The sequence below is a fragment of the Mytilus galloprovincialis genome, chromosome 10 (genome assembly GCF_965363235.1).
Source record: "Mytilus galloprovincialis chromosome 10, xbMytGall1.hap1.1, whole genome shotgun sequence".
Lineage (NCBI taxonomy): Eukaryota > Metazoa > Mollusca > Bivalvia > Mytilida > Mytilidae > Mytilus > Mytilus galloprovincialis.
In genome coordinates, this window is record NC_134847.1 from 66599479 (window position 1) to 66618493 (window position 19015).

The window sequence follows — 19015 nt, forward strand, 5'->3', positions numbered from 1 at the left end:
AAAACGAGTCCGGATTCGTTAGGAAATTATAATTTTTCGTTTTAAATTCCTTTAGTTTAGTAAGAGATATAGATTTGTCTCTGTTTTAATTGATTCTAAATGATTTCGTATTTTACGTTTTTAATCAGGGTCTATAAATAGTCATAGGAATACTATCACTCATGCGTAGCACACAGTATAGGAAGCACCTGTTTAACTAGTGAAGACATCTCTGAAGGTTTTGAATAAAGTTCTATATCTTAAAATAGAAATTGTCAAAGGTTTTTGATGGCAATTTATATCAATTATGACGAAAATGCGTTCCAATGACGAATCTACGACAAACAAACTTCCAATTATGATCGTTTGAGAAATATTGAAATTCAAATGCAAACTGTCCGGGGGTAGCAATTATTTCCATCAAATGACGAAACTATACTCCTGGTTGTTGAAAGGCCAACTGACTGATTTTCATGGGGAAATAATTATGATGGTCAATTATGAGGTTTATTAATAATTAAGGGACCCATCCAATGGCGATAAGCGGATTAGTGGTAATCACAACGTGTAACACCTGCTGAAAATTTTAATTACCTGGGGGTCATAAACTTGTCAAAAAACATAAAGACAGGTAGATTTATAGTATTTTTCCACGTGTCACAATAAGGGCCAATACAGTCAAATCATACAATACTGACTGCCAATCATGCCAACATATTTTTACACTTTCAAAATTTAAGTGAAGAAATTGATTTGAAATACTTTCGTCAATGCCAAAAGTGACGAGCGCTAGCAAAATCACTGATTTGATGGAGATTCAGTCGATTCTATGTAATGCTTTCTATGATAAAAAACAAGACTGGGAAACCATATTGTGCTTGTAATGTTTTATGACAAGTCTGTTATATTTGAAATGTCTGAAAACCATTAATACTTGTTTACTTAATGTCAAATGGAAAATGTTTCGTGCATCTTCAGGACAAGAACAAAATATATTAAATCCAAGTAGGTCTTACATTATACTGAGTTGACTAGAATGAAAGGCTGGTAATTTTGACTATCACGAACAATATTTTATAAGGGTAGAATTTTGACTTGCTACAGGCAAACCACATTCACGTTCACGTTTTGAGACAATTATTTACATTTAAATTTACACTGTGAATTTTAAATGTTATAATGAAAATGTTTTATTCACTTGGGTTTTTGATTTTCTAGCTGGTGGAATTGGTGCTTTAATTAATGGTGACTTTTTACGAGACAAGCTGTCCTCAGTGGAATCCCTCCATGTTTTACTTGATGGTGCTATGTTACCAGACCAGCCCAGTTATACTGGTGAACATATCATGGCTAATTTATTGAAAAAGACATTTTATTTTCACAACATTAAAGGTTTGAATTAAATTAATGATTCTATTCTATATTAGATTTAAAGATTTGTGTAGAAATTATAAACCAGAAACCATATTATTGCATTTTACAAACATTGAAAGAAACAAATTGAATGCAATTCATATTTCTTATTTGAAAAATACAATTGAAAAAAAAACCGAATAATAAAAGTTTCAAATTTAAAATGTTTGACGCATTTATTATGATTTTTTTTAATTATTCCACAGAAAAATCAGCTGATTATTAATCTCTTCACTTCAGACTCAATGTTTTCTATGTTTAACATGTACATCAAAGCGTTATTGAAACCATCCAAATTGATTTGTTTCCAAACAGTGTTTTGTATAATATTGTAGGAATGATAAAATATCCCACAACTCTTTAGATTCTAATACTATGAATAACGTTTGAACAATGGTTAGATAATTGTCTTGTCTTGTGATGAAGACCAAAAGCTTCATGTCTAGACTAAATAAGAATCCTTTCTTTGAACACTTTCCAGACATTAAGGGAGTTCGCTTCTCAGTCTCAAAGTAATTAACTTTTCAAAACACTAGTTTATATTGATAGGGGATTAATAAAGGAATCCAAAGAGCAACAAAAAACATATAGGTCACTGTGCTTGTTTTCGATATATTAGCCATTGAAATTTTGATGGGAAAATGTTCTCTCTTGACTTTTCATAGCTTTATCATTGACATGTTTAAGTCCCCAAAAACTATTAAAAAATAATTAAAATTCTATAAGATTTTAACAGACAGCTTATCATTATACATGTAAAAGAATTATAAATAAAAAAAATGGGTCACCAGGCAAAATTTGTTAAAGCATTAAAATTGATAAAACCAGAGGATTCCGAAAATCTGACCAAAATTCCAAAGCATGACAAGCTAGCTTTCCAGACATTAACATATGAGCTGTATCGTATAGAATCAACCTTATGCATAGTAATATCTACCATTATCAATGCAACTGTTCATTTATTTCCAGTTGTTGAAAAAAATCTTTAGGCAAAGTCTGTAACTGTTTGGAAATTAAGTACAGCTCTGTATAAGAACCAGGCAGAGTGCCATATACATGTGATATATGGGGGGTTCCAGATTTTATCTATAATTGGCCTAGTAGAAGCAATAAATGAATAAAGCTCAAAAAATAATTTTGAGTGTGAAAATATGAGTGGTTGCCATGGTAACGGACACACTATTTTTAGGTTGTTAAGCATTGTAAAATCATTAAAAAATCAGCTAAATCACCACATTTTAGAGCCTGATTATGAATAGAATCATGCATTTTTCATTAATGTTCATATGTAACATTTATACAACTTGGTTTAAGCTTCATTTTAGTGAAGATTGCATGTCAACCAAGTTTGTATATTTTTTGAAAAATTTTGTGAAAAAATGCATATTTTCAACATTTCTGAAATTGGGATTTTTTCGAAATTATCAAATTTTCTCAGGTGTTTTTAAAAAAAGTGCAAATGTGTACAGAATAGTTAGCACTGTAGTAATGAAGTTTGGATACTACTTTACCAAATTAAATAGAAAAATGCGTGGGATTTTTTTTAGTTTTATCACCATAGCAACCGATTTTTTCCTTGGAAACAGAGTTTTTATTTGCAGAATATTGCAGTTTTAGAGCTTAAATGTCCTGAATTGTTTTATAACCAATAAGAAAATACATAAAAGCCAACTCAAACTTTAAATTACTATCGTCAAGTGTTGTTGACTTCAATTGTTACCACGGAAACACATATTATCCATAGCAACATCAACTTAAAAACTGCAAAAATAGAAATTTATGTAAAAAATACATAAATAGAAGGTGTTTATTTTCAAATTGGAATATGGCTTCATTCTTTGCTTCACTCACAGTCTTGTCTGTGTTTTTTTCCTTCAGATTGTTCAATAAATGTAATATATAATGTAACATTGGAGTTGGAGGGGGGGGAGGGGGTAGGGGGGTATGTTGATTTTTTAAAATGTTGCATACAAGTAGATACTTAAAAAGATAAATGCAATTGGTCGGACTTTGTTCCGAGTTCATCATCTGATTATCAATTTTTGGAAGTTAGCAGATGATGAACTTCATGGGTTTACAATAACTGGGCCAACCTGGCTTATGGCAAGGCAAGATAGATATGGCCCTAACAATTGTAAGAAAATTCTTAATTTCTTATGGCACACACCCGTCTAAGATGTTATTCCAGCATAAATCACAAAATTGTCCTGTAATATAATATTAACAAACCAATAATAGAATCATTTGGTCAAAGCATTTCTAAACTGAAATTTAAGTGTGATGGACGGACAGATAGACGGACAGGCAAATTGAACACATTTTAAGTTGGCGGTGACTTAAAAAAAATAATAATAGTCAATTGTTGATCGCTAATATCAGAAGTCCAGTATAATGGAATCCTCTTTAAATATACATGTAGCTATTAACATATCATTAATAACTCCTTTGTTGTACTACTATCCCGCAATTAAAATTCTGGATCTCCGAGATAGACAAATAGAATACATCTGCTAAGTTGGAATTGTGCTAATCCCGGTAAAATAATTATGCTATTACCGGCAAGATTATCATATCAAAATTATCAAGCAAAATAATTGTATCAATTATGAATTATTCCTTACTATGCGTCGTTCTACATATATCTCATAAGTTCAAGATTCCGATAAAATTATATCTTGTTTTGTGTGTGTGTGTGTGTCAAAAGGAAGGTTGGGATTAATTTTTGGAGTGTTGGTCACAACAGTTTAGGAATTAGGGGCCAAAAAGGGCCCAAATAAGCATTTTTTTTGGTTTTCGCACTATAACTTTAGTTTAAGTAAATAGAAATCTATGAAATTTTTACACAAGGTTTATGACCACAACAGGAAGGTTGGGATTGATTTTGGGAGTTGAGGTCCCAACAGTTTAGGAATAAGGGGCCAAAGAGGGGCCCAAATAAGCATTTTTCTTGGTTTTCGCACCCTAACTTCAGTATAAGTAAATAGAAATCTATGAAATTTAAACACAAGGTTTATGACCATTAAAGGAAGGTTGGGATTGATTTTGGGAGTTTTGGTCCAAACGGTTTCGGAATAAGGGGCCTAAAGGGTCCAAAATTAAACTTTGTTTGATTTCATCAAAAATTGAATAATTGGGGTTCTTTGATATGCCGAATCTAACTGTGTATGTAGATTTTTGGTCCCGTTTTCAAATTGATCTACATTAAGGTCCAAAGGGTCCAAAATTAAACTAAGTTTGATTTTAACAAAAATTGAATCCTTGGGGTTCTTTGATAATTATGCTGAATCTAAACATGTACTTAGATTTTTCATTATGGGCCCAGTTTTCAAGTTTGTCCAAATTGTGGTCCAAAATTTAACTTTGTTTGATATCAACAAAAATTGAATCCTTGTGGTTCTTTGATATGCTGAATCTTAACATGTACTTAGATTTTTGATTATAGGCCCAGTTTTCAAGTTGGTCCAAATTGGGGTTCAAAATTAAACTTTGTTTGATTTCAACAAAATTGTATATTTGGGGTTTTTTGATATATGCTTAATCTAATCATGCATTTAGATTTTTGATGTTTGGGACCGGTTATCAAATTAGTCCACATTGGGGTCTAAAGGGTCCAAAATTGTTATTATTAACTTTATTTGATTTCATAAAAAATTGAATTCTTGGGGTTCTTTGATATGCTGAATCTAACCATGTATTTTGATTTTAGATATTGGACCATAATAGGTAATGTCAAATTTAAAAGGACAAGGTATGATAAGGGCTATTTTTGGCCCCCTCTCCAAATAAGTTTATATTGATATCAACGATGGTCTTAGTGTAGACACTTGAAAAAATAATGATTTTATTGTGTTCCGGTGAAAGGAAGGTTGCCTAGCAACGGTTTTTATTAAGAATGAAAATTATCACATAATAATTGCTTTATCAGTAAAAATTTAAATATTTGCAAATAATATTGTTTGTCCAAGAAGAACTTGAAGTCACAAATGAAAATACCCTTTGAATTTGTTTATTCTATGTTTAAAACAACCTTGGCAACAGAAATGTTGCCTAGCAACGGTTAAAAAATTGGTGCTTGCCACTCTTAAATATGAATTAAGCAGTTGTTTGAAGATTTTTCTTTCCATTTGGAGTTTCATTCCAATATTTTTTCATATACATCTTTTTTTATTCTTTACAAATTTCGTATTGAGCATAGCAACACAAGTGTTGCTTAACAACAGCAAAACATGTTTGAATTAAAGCCAACTACAAATCAATTAGTCATTATATTGAACAAATTAAATTGAATGCAATGCAGATTGTCTGTTTGTGAACATGTTTAGTTAGAAATGAACACTTAGTTCAATTGTAGGTCACTACACGCTGATCAACAACTAAGATACATAACAAGTGCATATCAACCATGCAATAATAGTTTCTTTATATTTTTTGAAGTATGAACTTAGTTATTTTTTAGGAATATACTTCCTAATACGGTGTTACACTATAATATAAACATCTAGATTATCATTATTTTTTGGACGAATTCTATATCGAGTATAGAATCCCACATCTTGCTTAGCAACAGCAAACATTTTTTTTTTAAATTGTAGACCACTACAACACCTTTGTTTGACTTTCAATGTGAAAGATTTTTCATGAAAACAAGAATATATAGGATTTAATAATTTGAGATGAGTTTGAACAGCTTTCAAAGATACTTAACAGTTAATGGAATCAAAGAGACGTGACTTGTACCACATACAGACATAATCACATTGTGTGGAATAAAATGTCTAATCTAGGCAATTACGAATTAATATGATGTAGGGGTTGGAATAGGAATGTGTCCTCTGCATTGGTACAAAACCTATAGTGAATTAGAAACGACTTATCAAGGCAAAAAGCGGTGGGGGGGTTAAATCATTTTTGAAGTTATTAACGAGGCATTAATTGACCTAAGAAATTAATCCTATTGTGCAGTAAAAAAATGGCATAGCCTGTAAGAATATATATATATATATGGTTTAAGGGTTGGACAATCATTTAACCATGAAAGTTAAAGGTCAATTAATTGTACCTTGAGATCAACGGTAAATGTCATAATGATATTAGACTGTTATGATATCTGATTCATGGCTATACACTGTATGCCAAATATCATAAGTCAATGTATAAAAACTAAATAAGTGTAGACCCGGACAAGTGTGTATGAGAATAAAATTCCAAAAAAGAAGAAGAATAGTTATGTTTAACATAATGTATCCATTCATTTCATCTTGGAAGCCAGGGAAAATTGACAGACAAGTGAAAACTGAGAACAGAATAAACTGATGTTTCTTTCACGATGAAATGGACTATGGTTTGAATGGTTTTACAGTAGTAATTTTGGGGCCCTTTATAGCTTGTTGTTCGGTGTGAGCCAAGGCCCCGTGTTAAAGGCCGTACATTGACCTATTATGGTTTACTTTTATAAATTGTTATTTGGATTGAGAGTTGTATCATTGGCACTCACACCACATCTTCCTATATCTAAGGAACATTTTTGTTATCTGTAATTATGATGTGGATACTGGCAATGACGAAAAATGTTTTCACTTTCCTGTCAGTGTCAAATGATTTGTGAAATATCATGTAAAATGCATGTATGTGATTAAGTTGCATTTTGTATTGTTTCGTTTTGTTTTTGTGTTTTTGTAATTTGTTTATCAAAATGAACTACAGTTATAATTGGACATGCAAGTTACTAATAAAAGTATATAAGTTCGGGTTAGGGTGAAGGTTGTCGCCTGTTTAAACGTTTTCACATGCTGTGTTTGTTTGCAACAAGTAAGGAACCTGTTCGGTGGTTGTTGTGGTTCATACGTGTTCCTCGTTTCTATTTTTTTTTTTTATATAAAGATTAAACCGTTGGTTTTCCTGTTTGAATTGCTACATTAGTCACTTGTGTGTCCTTGATAGCTTGCTGGTCGGTGTAAGCCAAAGCTCTGTGTTAAAGGTCGTACTTTGACCTATAATTGTTTACTTTTTACATGTTGTGTCCTGGAAGGAGAGTAGTATCATTGGCACTCATACCACATCTTCTTATTTCTATATATGTTGCAAAAATTATTTCTTTTGGGTGGATGTGTATGTTTAAGCGTGGATTCATATAAGATGGATTCTTACAGTATGCACCCTTTTATTAATTCATTGTACAATTAAATAAATATAATAAATGAACTAAAACGCCTGATATCGTGGGTTCTGACACCGGCCTGGTCAAACCTAAGACTCAAAAATTGGTATTTGCTGATTTCCGTTAATCAATTGGCATTAAGAGGTAAGAACAAAGACTAGTTGGATCGGAGTGTCAAGTTAGGGTAATATGTCTTCCTGTGGACTGTAACCTCTTTAGCTATAGCACAATAAAAATTAATGAAACAAACAACCCATGCAGCAACACGATGTCCAAAAGTTAGCACTTTGTGTAAACATGAATTATTATTAAAATAGTCAATTATATGAATTAACTGTTAACAAAACTTTCTATTGTTTGCAAAAACTACGGATAATATATTCAGGAATAAATAACCTTTATTAGCTGTATATCGCATAAAAAAAATCGGAATATTGAGCCTTTTATGGTCTTTTGACATTTTTTTATTCGACCGTCACTGATGAGTCTTTTGTATGCGAAACACACGTCTTACAATCAAGATGTCTTTAATTATGATGCGTTTTATTCCTTTCATATTCAATACTTATTTTTATTCTTTTGAATATGTTTAAATTCATTCTACATGTAGTGCTGTTATTTAAGAAGACATATGATTGATTGAATGTTGTTTCCTGGCCGTCCAGTGACAAATACTGTATGCATGCAAATTTTAATGAAAAGATATGTAGAGAATGATTTGCAAACAAGAAATACGAAGTAGCACGCGTTTTCGTCAAGATAGAACAACGGGAAGGCGGGTGACAATTACAAATAATAAGTCCAATAAATTCAACACCATGACCAAAACATAACTCAAGATACATAATTTAGATCATAAAAGTGTTGGATAGTTTTGTTTAATCTTGATTATTGTTATACTTACACAATTAACTAATTAAAATTGTCACATGGTGTCTTCTTATGTCATATTAATTACAATGTATGTTATTATTCACAGTTCTGTAGTTTATTTCGCCATCGCCATCTGTATTTATATTAAATGATTGTCTAAAATGTTAACTTGGCATGCCATACTTGGTAGAAATGCGGACGTGAAAGAAAGCACTTTTCACAAAAGTGTCATCGGAGATTAAAACATTCCAGGGCGACGATTTCGTCAATTATGAAACAAAATAAGTATATGTACTGTTTGAGTATGAACCAGTTATTATATTCATTCACAATTACGTTCCCAGAATTTCTCTGAAGTTTGTCACAGTTCCGTCTAATTTGGGTCAAATTTCGACGGTCTGCTAAAATGTCACTTTAAATTCAAGAATAATGAATTATACAGGAATATCCTGTTTTCCTGTCTCAAATATGTTTATTTTTCGTCCTGAAGAAACTAGCCATTATTATAGCGTACCATGAATACATTTCCGTCGGATCCAGTAAATACCGGAAATCATCTCCGGTCCGCAATTCGGTTAAAAATTTCGATGATTCAATGAAAATTACCGACGATTTTTGTCACTTTTTTGAATTTTTAACTATGAGCGTACTTACGACCCACTAAAATATTTGAACTGCATCAACATTTATGTTCAAGGAATGTCTGGTATAAATATGATCGTGGGTCGTAGGTACGCTCATAGTTTAAAATGCAGAAAAAGGTTTAGAAACTGCCATTTTTCTGGCCTTTTCGCGAATCTTGAGGTCTTTACAGCAACAGAGCATGAATAATATCAGCGGAAGTTGAAAAATCTATTGATGTTTACAAAAATATAGGTTTTAAACTTAAAAATAATGTATTATAATTAAAGGCAGGTCATTTTTAATTTGAACGAAATTAGGGGGCCGTTCTCTGATGCTTATCGTACCTTGTCCTTTAAAGCTGGGAACAGTATATCTAACGGGAAATGAATCTCGTACGCATTTCAGTATAAAGTTATTTCACTCCCGTACGTCACGAGACTACGCGAGATTAATGGAGACTGGAAGCGTCGGACTGAAAGCTATCGTGACTGCTAATGAATCATCCACATAATACCACACGTTCAACAACTTTAATGAGTTGGTAAGTTTAAGCATAAAGAAGATATATTTTTTCACATGAAGTAACTAATATGAGAGTGATTTATTCTATGTAAAGTGTTTTATTACGTTGGCCAAATTCACGATCATTGAAAAATGCTACTGGTGCCATTTTTTTTTGTATTATCTGATTGCATTGCCCAACGTTTTGTGATGAAAAAAATGCGATCATGACAAATTTGAAGCGACAGTTTACAAGTTTAGTACACTAGCTTCACGTTTCATGTAGTTTGGATGTTATTTTATTGGTATTGATAAAGAAATCAGTCATCATTCGCGGTCTCATTCCGAAATGCCATTGGCGCCATTTTTATTATCCCCCCTCTTGCATTGTCCAACGTATTGTGATTAAATGAATGCAATTATTACAAAAAAAATGTTGCAGATTACAAGTTTGATACACTGGCATCCCGTGTAACTTAGTTTTAATGACATTTTATTGATATTAAAAGAAATATCGAGTCATCAATTTTGCCATTTTTGGTCCTTATCTGGCCAGTCTGTGTACCCAGGAACATATATATATATATTATTATATTATACTATTCCAAGGTGTACCTTATTTAAACTCCATCACAATAAATCTCCTTTTAAAGCACATAAACACTAAAATAAATATAAAATTTGACATGCATATGTGATTTTGATGTTGTCAAAGTACATAAATGTCCCCCCCCCCCCCCCCCCCACACACACACACACACAAACACACAGAAAAATGTCATTATTTTACAACAATAACACTATTTTTTTATTTATAATATATAAGTATTGCAACCTTTATTTGTCCCATTTTTTTCAAAGTTTAAGATCATAAATGCATCATTTCTTCACAAAATTTAGAGGTGGCTTATGAGGGTGTACGAAGCGAATGTAGGACAGGAAGTCACAATTATTTTTTCTGATTATTTTCTTTGAATAAAAGACGCTTATTTATACAAAAAATATTTTTGTATTATACTTGAACTATTGTATAAAACAAACTTTGTAAACAAAATTTATCAAAAAAAAATTAAAGATGATCAAATTATTGTTAAAAAAACAAAATGTCAAAGTTGCTTGGCACCTAAATGGCTTCATGGTGCCAAGAAATATTATTTTTGCATGATTAATATTAAATAAATCTTCATTTTTCAAGTACAATGACACATTTCCTAAACTTTAATATGAATATATGTATATGTGTTCAAAAGTAAATATATAATCATGATAATAGTTTAGGTTTAGTTTGAATTTTTGAAGCTTTGCAGCAGGGGTATAATTTGTGCCCTATGGACACATTCCCAATTTATATTTTATCAATTTAGTAAAATTATAATTTTTATTGCAGATACGTATACAGTTCATACAGATACAGTTTTTTGGGCCATCACTGAATTGACAGTATTATGTGATATAAGCAGTGTTCAGACACAAGCTTTCCTTATTGAGCAAGATGAGACATATAAAAATAGCGAACATTATATTATCTACCAATGCGATCCTTTCTCTATTAAAGAGAGCATATCAATATATAAGTTTGTTTGTTATTTATTTCATTATTAATAAAAAGTCTAATTGGTATCGTCACAAATAGAAAACGTTAATCAATCATTGCAAGAATTATAGCAGTTAAATTATTGATTGCCAATGAGACAACTGTCACCATACGGCCTTCAACAATGAGCAAAGCCCATACCGCATAGTCAGCTATAAAAGGCCCTGATAAGACAATGTAAAACAATTCAAACGAGAAAACTAACGGCCTTATTTATGTAAAAAATATCATTGAAAAACAAATATGTTATACAGAAACAAACGAAAACCACTGAACCCAGTCTCTTGACTTGGGACAGGCACATACATACAGAATGTGGCGGGTTAAACATGGGAAAATACTTGTTATAGTTATTCAATCTAACTAGGATACAATTGGTATGAAGACTTACAATATATATACCAAAGAACTGGTCATGATTGAGGTTTAAGGTTTTCCATACTAAAATATGTACTGACAAAAAAAAAACATTCTTAAGCATTCGCATTGCAAATGTTAATCTGTCTTTCAAGCACGACAAAATCTACACCTTTTTCGGAAAATTTATGTTTATATTTAGGAACTAGAAAAAGTGCGAAAAGCTTGCACAATCTTATCAAAAAATGAAAGTAAGCTCATGTGCAATCATTCCACATCTGGTATCATTATGTTTTTAAAGCACTGCAATATATATATATATTAATATGTCTTCTTTTCTAAAAAGACTTTTGAGAAAAGAAGACATATTAATATAGGTGTGAATAGAAGAAAATTCCTTTTATTCTTGTAATGCCAATCTTTTTGTCGTACATGACCTCTAAACCCAGCAATTGATTTTTACGTCTTATCACAATCTGGACACTGATAACAGGGTGTGTTCAGTTGGCTAGGCTGACATGGTGTTGTTATTGCAATTTTAGACTTTTTGGCAGCTAAAGGTTCAAACTCTTCATCTGAAAAACTCAGCAGTGTCAGACTCTGTTTAGCATTCTAGTAAACCATCAAAGTCCATATCAGACCGAGAAGAGAAGTTCTCTTTTTTTCTTCTTCTGTGGGTTTTTGGAAAGTTTGCTATAGCTTGCTATAGCAATAAACTTTCTTAAGGCATCGGCCTAACCGGAAAAGAGGCAGACCATCAGACCAAGATAAGAAGTTCTCTTTGTCGTACATGGTTAGCAAATGAATGATTTGGATTTACAAACTTCATTCTCATGTTGTGGGCTTGTGTGTATTTTGTCATGAATGTTGAGGAATCATGATCAAAGCAAGTTTTCTCGGTCGGCTTGGGTTGTTTTTCATAATATTTTCATCATTTTTAATTAGGATGATATTTGTTTTAATTGCGTTAATCAAATCTTTTGATCCGCAATCAAATTCGAAATTACATTTTAATCAGCTTAAAAGCAGTTTAATAAAAACAATTATTCATATTGGAACCTTAAGTTTTATGAGGACTTGTATAAACAAGTAATTTTGTAATTATTTCACTATGCTTCATTATTTAAAAGAATTATCCAAGGCTTTCTATTTTAATATGGAAACTAAAATAAATCATTTAAGAACAAAAAAGCTATTTTCTCAAGATAAAACGATTTTCTAGAAGAGGTTTGTTTTTAATTTATAAAAAAAAAACTTGTTCAAAAACTTTTTATTTATTTGATTTTGAAAAAAGGAGACGATTATAACAATAATTTGCCGTTTTTAATCCAATATTTCTCTTTTTTATTATATTGTATATTTATAATAGTGATTCATTATATTCATATTTCAATGAATAAAGAAAAACAAGTTTCAAAACCAATAGTTTTTGAGCTGTTTCTGGGAACAGTATAATATATATGTTCCTGGCTGTTTCGAATAGGAAATGTTGAGCCGTTAATTATCGACCATAATTGCGAATACGAATTTATACCATGTCCGTTTCCGTATCGTGTCATTTATTATTAAATTCACGACAAGGAAATCGGCGATAATTAGGTAGTGTCAAGTCCCGTTAATATATATGTTCCTGTTTAAAGCTTTTAAGGAGGCTCGAGGGTATTTCCGAAAAAAATCAAACATTTGTTTTTCATTACAAATTTTATTTATTTCCTTTTGTAGTTGTTACTTTATCATATGGTACAAAAATCATTCAAAACAATCAATTCGTGTTGGCCCCAGATGACTTTCAAAATGTATACATCATTGAAAAAGTTTCAAATTATCTCCCTTTGGTGGAAAAATGCAATTTTTTGGCTCTAAAATTGAAATATCTTTTTCAACTCATCGGTGACCTATCTTTTTTAATATAATTTCCATATAAGCTGTACTTAAACTAAATTATTGTAAAATTTTAGCGATTTCTGTAATAAATTTCTTTTTTTTATTTCGATATTACCTTTATTTCTCCTATTACTTCAACAGAAAAAAACCACTTTTACAAAAATGTATGCTTCTTTTGAAGGCAGATTGTGAGTGCAAATGAACGGTGACCCCACTTTTTTATTTTATTTTTCTATTAACTATAAGATAAAGTTCATTTATAGAAAAATATAAAGAAATCCTTTAGAAATGATTTAGACCCGCGAACCCCCTTAAGTTTAAGTTCTGAGACCACATTCATTATGTGTCAGAAACCTTTGTTGTGTCAACTATTTAATCACAATCCAAATTCTGAGCTGTATCAAGCTTGAATGTTGTGTCCATACTTGCCCCAATGTTCAGGGTTCGAACTTTGCGGTCGTATAAAGCTGCTCCCTGCGGAGCATCTTGTTTTAGGTTCAAATTTCAAAAAAAATATTTTGCTATTCTCAACGTTTCTTTAACCTTTACGCCCCTATTTTCTGTATCTGTCTCTGTAACCTTTATAAAAGACTGCATTAATCCCGAGATTTGGAATGAAACCACTAAGCTGAGAATATTTGCATAAATACAAGATTAATAACAGTAATAATTTGAAGACAAATTCCACACATGGTCTTATTTAATTAAATGCAACACTAGAAACAGCGCAGTACATACCAATGTTATTTTTCTTTGTAATTATCAATGTTTTCTAGTAACAACAAGTTGTAATCATTCATGAATACAAGACTTTAGCGTCCCATGTGTAAAAAAAGAATAAATTTCCGATGTCCCACGCGTTGTGCACACATTTGATCGATTCAAGGTACAATGGCAAAAACTAAAATAAACACTTTTATGGCCGCGCCGCAATTTGGGAGGGGGCGTTGTAGTTGGTTTAATTCATGTCCGTCAGTACATTAGTCGTCACAAAGTTGGTTTCTATTTTGCAATTAATGTTTGCCTCAATCAAATATTATGAAACATGTATACATACACAATGCTACGGAAGCGTATTAAGGGACATAGAACAAATAAAATTGGCAGTGAATTTTTTTTTCAAAGTCGAAATTTTGACTTTTCAAATCTCGAAATTTTGACTTTAACTTGAAATTTTGACTTTTTAAATCCCGAAATTTTGACTTAAACTTGAAATTTTGACGTTCTAAAATCTTGAAATTTCGACTTTTTGAAAAGTCGAAATTTTGACTTTTTTGAAACTCGAAATTTCAACTTATAAAAAGTCGAAATTTCCACTTTAAACTCGAAATTTTGACTTTTAAAAACTCGAAATTTCGAGTTATTTAAAACTCGAAATTTCAACTTATTTTAAACTCAAATGTTCGACTTTTTTTAAACTCGAAATTTCGACTTGTTTTAAACCTGAAATTTCGACTTTTTGTAAACTCAAAATTTCGACATTTTTTAAAAATCGAAATTTCGACTTTAATCTCAAAATTTTGACTGTTGAAATCTCGATATTTTGACTTTTTCTAAGTACTTTTAAAACTTTGATGTTAGTATTCAAACACAGTTATTACAATTTTAGAAGGAGTAGACATGGACGCAAATTATTAAAGCGTCATCCACACATTTTGGCAATTTATATTTTGAAATTGGTTTTGTTCTTAAATTAAGATATGGCTTAGCATTTAATATTGAATTCGGAAAGAACATGCATGTTGACAGAAAAAAAATGTTTTCCCATATTCCATGTTTTAGTTCCCACGACACTGTCATAGGATCGTCAGATCTGAGAACATTTAGCATCGCATGTTCAAAGGCCTGTTTGGTTTCCCTATAGCAAGTCACTGACTTTGCCTTGTTTAAACAATGGTAAATCAAGTAGCCAAAAATGCCATGCATATTCAGGACGACAAATGAGCTGCTCGGTTTTCTAGTTTTGGAATTTTGAAATAATGGTTCTTTTTTCTACAAGTTGACATTCTTATGACACAACTATTAACCCTTGTCTTTATATATTAGACTGTTGAATAAAAGTATGTCGTAATATAGGTGTGTCGGAATAACGGGGTTGTCTTGATACACATATATGAAGTCCAGACTTGAAATTTGTATTTGAACGTGAAACATATTTTATTTATTCTTCGGCAAAAACAAGATTTTCTATCTAAAATAACCTCTTTAAAATGGTTTAGTTTATCAAAATATGCTTATCAAGTTTATGATGTATATGGCTCTCCGCTTGCTGATATAAATGACTGTAGATGTGATAAACGCAAAACGCAGTTTGAGTTTTAAAAAGTCGAAATTTTGAATTTAAAAGGAGTCGAAATTTTAAGTTTAGAAAAAGTCGAAATTTCGAGTTTTAAAAAAGTCAAAGTTTTTAGTTTAAAGTCGAATTTTCGACTTTTTATTAAGTCAAAAATTTCGAATTCTAAAAAAGTCAAAAGTTCGACTTTTCAAAAAGTCGAAATTTCAAGATTTTGAAAGTCAAAATTTCAAGATAAGAAAAGTTAAAATTTCGAGTTAAAGTCGAAATTTTAAGATTTGAAATGTCAAAATTTCGACTTTGAAAAAAAAAGTTCACTGCCAATTTTATTTTTTCTATGTCCCTAATACGCTTCCGTACAATGCTTATTACCACAAACAGAGATCAAGTTTGAATGTTGTTGGTTAACTATAAAGAAATTTCTAAAAGTGACCATTTGATCTTAAGATGTGGTATAATTGTATATAAGACAACTCTCTACAAGATACCAATGATCATAAGATAGTATCCAGAAGTAAATTTTGTAAATATAAAATTCTATTTTTTTCCGTATTTTACTTATAAATGGACTTATTTTTTTCTGCGGGGAAACATTACATTTACTCTGTGGTTAAAGTTTTTAGAATTTTAATAACTTTCTCAAACTATCCTGGGCATGCTGGGTTTGTACCAAACTTGGACAGAAGCTTATTTATGATCATAAGATAGTATCAAGAAGTAAATTTTGTTAAAAGATAAATCCATTTTTTCCGTATTTTACTTGTAAATGGACTTAGATTTTCTTCCAGTTAACATGACATACAGTCTGCAGTAAAAGTTTTTAAAACATTTATTAGATTCATAAACTATCCTGGATTTTTACCAAACTTGGACAGAAGCTTCTTACAATCAAAAGATAGTATCAAGAGGAATATGTTTACCGATTGTTTTCCTAATTTCTGTTGAGCCTGCGATTTACAGCAAAAGTAGGCAAGACACTGGGTTCCGCAGAACCCTTACAAATTCATTCTTAAGGCATTCAAATGAATAAAACTTTCTTTTTTTTCCCAAAATCTGACAAAAATCCCAAAACATGACAACTACAATGTACCTTAACTTAGCTCTGAAGCTAAAACCGCTTATATCGATGGTATATAAGAAATTTCTGAGAGAAAAAAAATGATTCTATTTATAATCAGGCTCGCCGACCAAACGTTATCTTTTCAAAAATCTTCATGTATGATATCTTTAAAAAAATGAACCTACCCCCCCTTTTTTACCTTCTAACCCCAATATTACATTATATATTACATTTATTGAAAAATCTGAAGGAAAAAAAAACAGACAAGACTGTCAGTGAAGCAAAGCATGCAGTCATGTTTCAATTTGAAAATAAACACCCTCTATTTATGTATTTTTTTTACATAAATTTCTATTTATGCAGTTTCAGAGTGGATGTTGCTATGGTTAGTATGTTTTTCTGTGGTAACAATTGAAGTCAACAACACTTGATGATAGTAATTTAAAGTTTTTATGTATTTTCTTATTGGTTATGAAAAAATCCAAGACATTTAAGCTCTTAAACTGCAATATTCTGCAAATAAAACTCCGTTTCCAAGGAAAAAATCGGTTGCTATGGTGATAAAACTGAAGAAAATCCCACGCATTTTTCTATTCAATTTGGTAAAGTAGTATCCAAACTTCATAACTACAGTGCTAACTATTTTGTACACATTTGCACTTTTTTGAAAAACACCAGAGAAAATTTGTTAATTTTGAAAAAATCCCAATTTCAGAAATGTTGAAAATATGCATTTTTTCGCAAAAATTTTCAAAAAAGTTACAAATTTGGTTGACATGCAATCTTCATTAAAATGAAGCTTAAACCAAGTTCTATCAATGTTAGATTTGAACATTAATGAAAAATGCATGATTCTATTCATAAGCAGGCTCTGAATTGTGGTGATTTAGCTGTTTTTTGAAAGATTTTACCAAGCTTAACGACCAAAAAATAGAGTGTCCGTTACCATGACAACCACTCATATTTTCCCACTTAAATTTTTTTTTTGAGCAATATTCATTTACTGCTTCTACTAGGCCAATTATAGATAAAATCTGAAACCATCATGTATCGCACTCTGCCTGGTTCTTACAAATAGCTGTACTTAAGTTGATATAAAAACCTTACTAAAAGACCAATATTAATCTTTAAAATAGTATTTGAATGTTCCACAACCAATCATAGTCTTATACATTTTTATATATACATGTACTTCTGAAGGGTGATATCTATCAGATACAGCTCATATATCATTGTATGTTTGATGGAAAACAGCTGTTGTTCTTATATTTTTGCAAAGAAATTAAAAAGATAGATTATATATTTTAAATGTTTAAAATCTCAGATAATTATTTAAAAACTTCTAATTATTTTACAGATTCTGTGAGTATTAAAGATTGCACCTCAGAGTTGAAGATTTCAGAACAGTGGGCATGTCTACAGCCTGACTACTACTACAAACATGTCTACACTCCTGCCTTCTTTATACAGTCTCTCCACGACACATGGTTTTCAGCACATGCATTAGGTGTACAGTGTTCATCTAAGGGTTGTAAAGCGTCAGAAATACAAATTATCAATGTTAGTCGACAAAATTTCCATTCCATATTTAAAAACGTGATGTTATCAAAAGGAGACGGTTTATTTGTTTCGTCCTGTCCATTTCACTGGGTTTTGTTAAAATCTACATTTTATGAAAATTTGAATATTAATGGTACTACTGTTGCTGATGCTGTTGGTCAGTGGTATTTCCACAGGAAAATGACCCCTGCACATCTTATTCAGAGTGAATCACTTACTGCAATGAAAAATAAATGTAACAATATACACTAGTCAATAAGTGTAAGAAAAAAGCTATTATTTTGTGAAAAAATCAACTATATGTATCTATGTCACATGTAAAGCTTCATATTCAAGTAATGTTAATTAATTGATAAAAATATAAGGCAGAGCTAAATTAAACATAAAAAAGTTGTTGTAAAGTAAAGCAATACTAAAAGATATTATATTAAGGTAATGGCTATTTGTTATGGGTTTTCTCTGATTGATGGTTTTAAATTGATTTTAACATTTATTTATTATTTTTGCACTAAAATTATTTAAGAATTTCAAAAAGCAAGAAATTTGTATTTTTGGAAGTCAATTAAAAATGTTTAGCAAACAAAATACCAACTGATCTCATCAGAAAAAGGTATCTTATTATTGAAAGCTAAAAAAAAGTATGACTATTGATATAATACTTCAGTAATAGTTGTTAGTGTTAGCTATATTTTAATCATTTTATTTTATAATATTGTTATT

General features: G+C 30.8%; 1 protein-coding gene across 2 annotated transcripts in view; it reads left to right on the top strand.

The window, feature by feature from the left end:
- LOC143048164 (uncharacterized) overlaps positions 1-18746 on the top strand; it is a 33819-nt gene extending 15073 nt beyond the window's left edge. For both annotated transcript variants that reach the window (XM_076221684.1, XM_076221685.1), the window contains exons 6-7: positions 1198-1371; positions 18093-18746. In XM_076221684.1, the coding sequence (XP_076077799.1) occupies positions 1198-1371; positions 18093-18547 (629 nt within the window). In that variant the 3' untranslated portion in view covers positions 18548-18746. The remainder of the gene's footprint in view (positions 1-1197; positions 1372-18092) is intronic.
- The last annotated feature ends 269 nt before the right edge of the window (positions 18747-19015 follow it).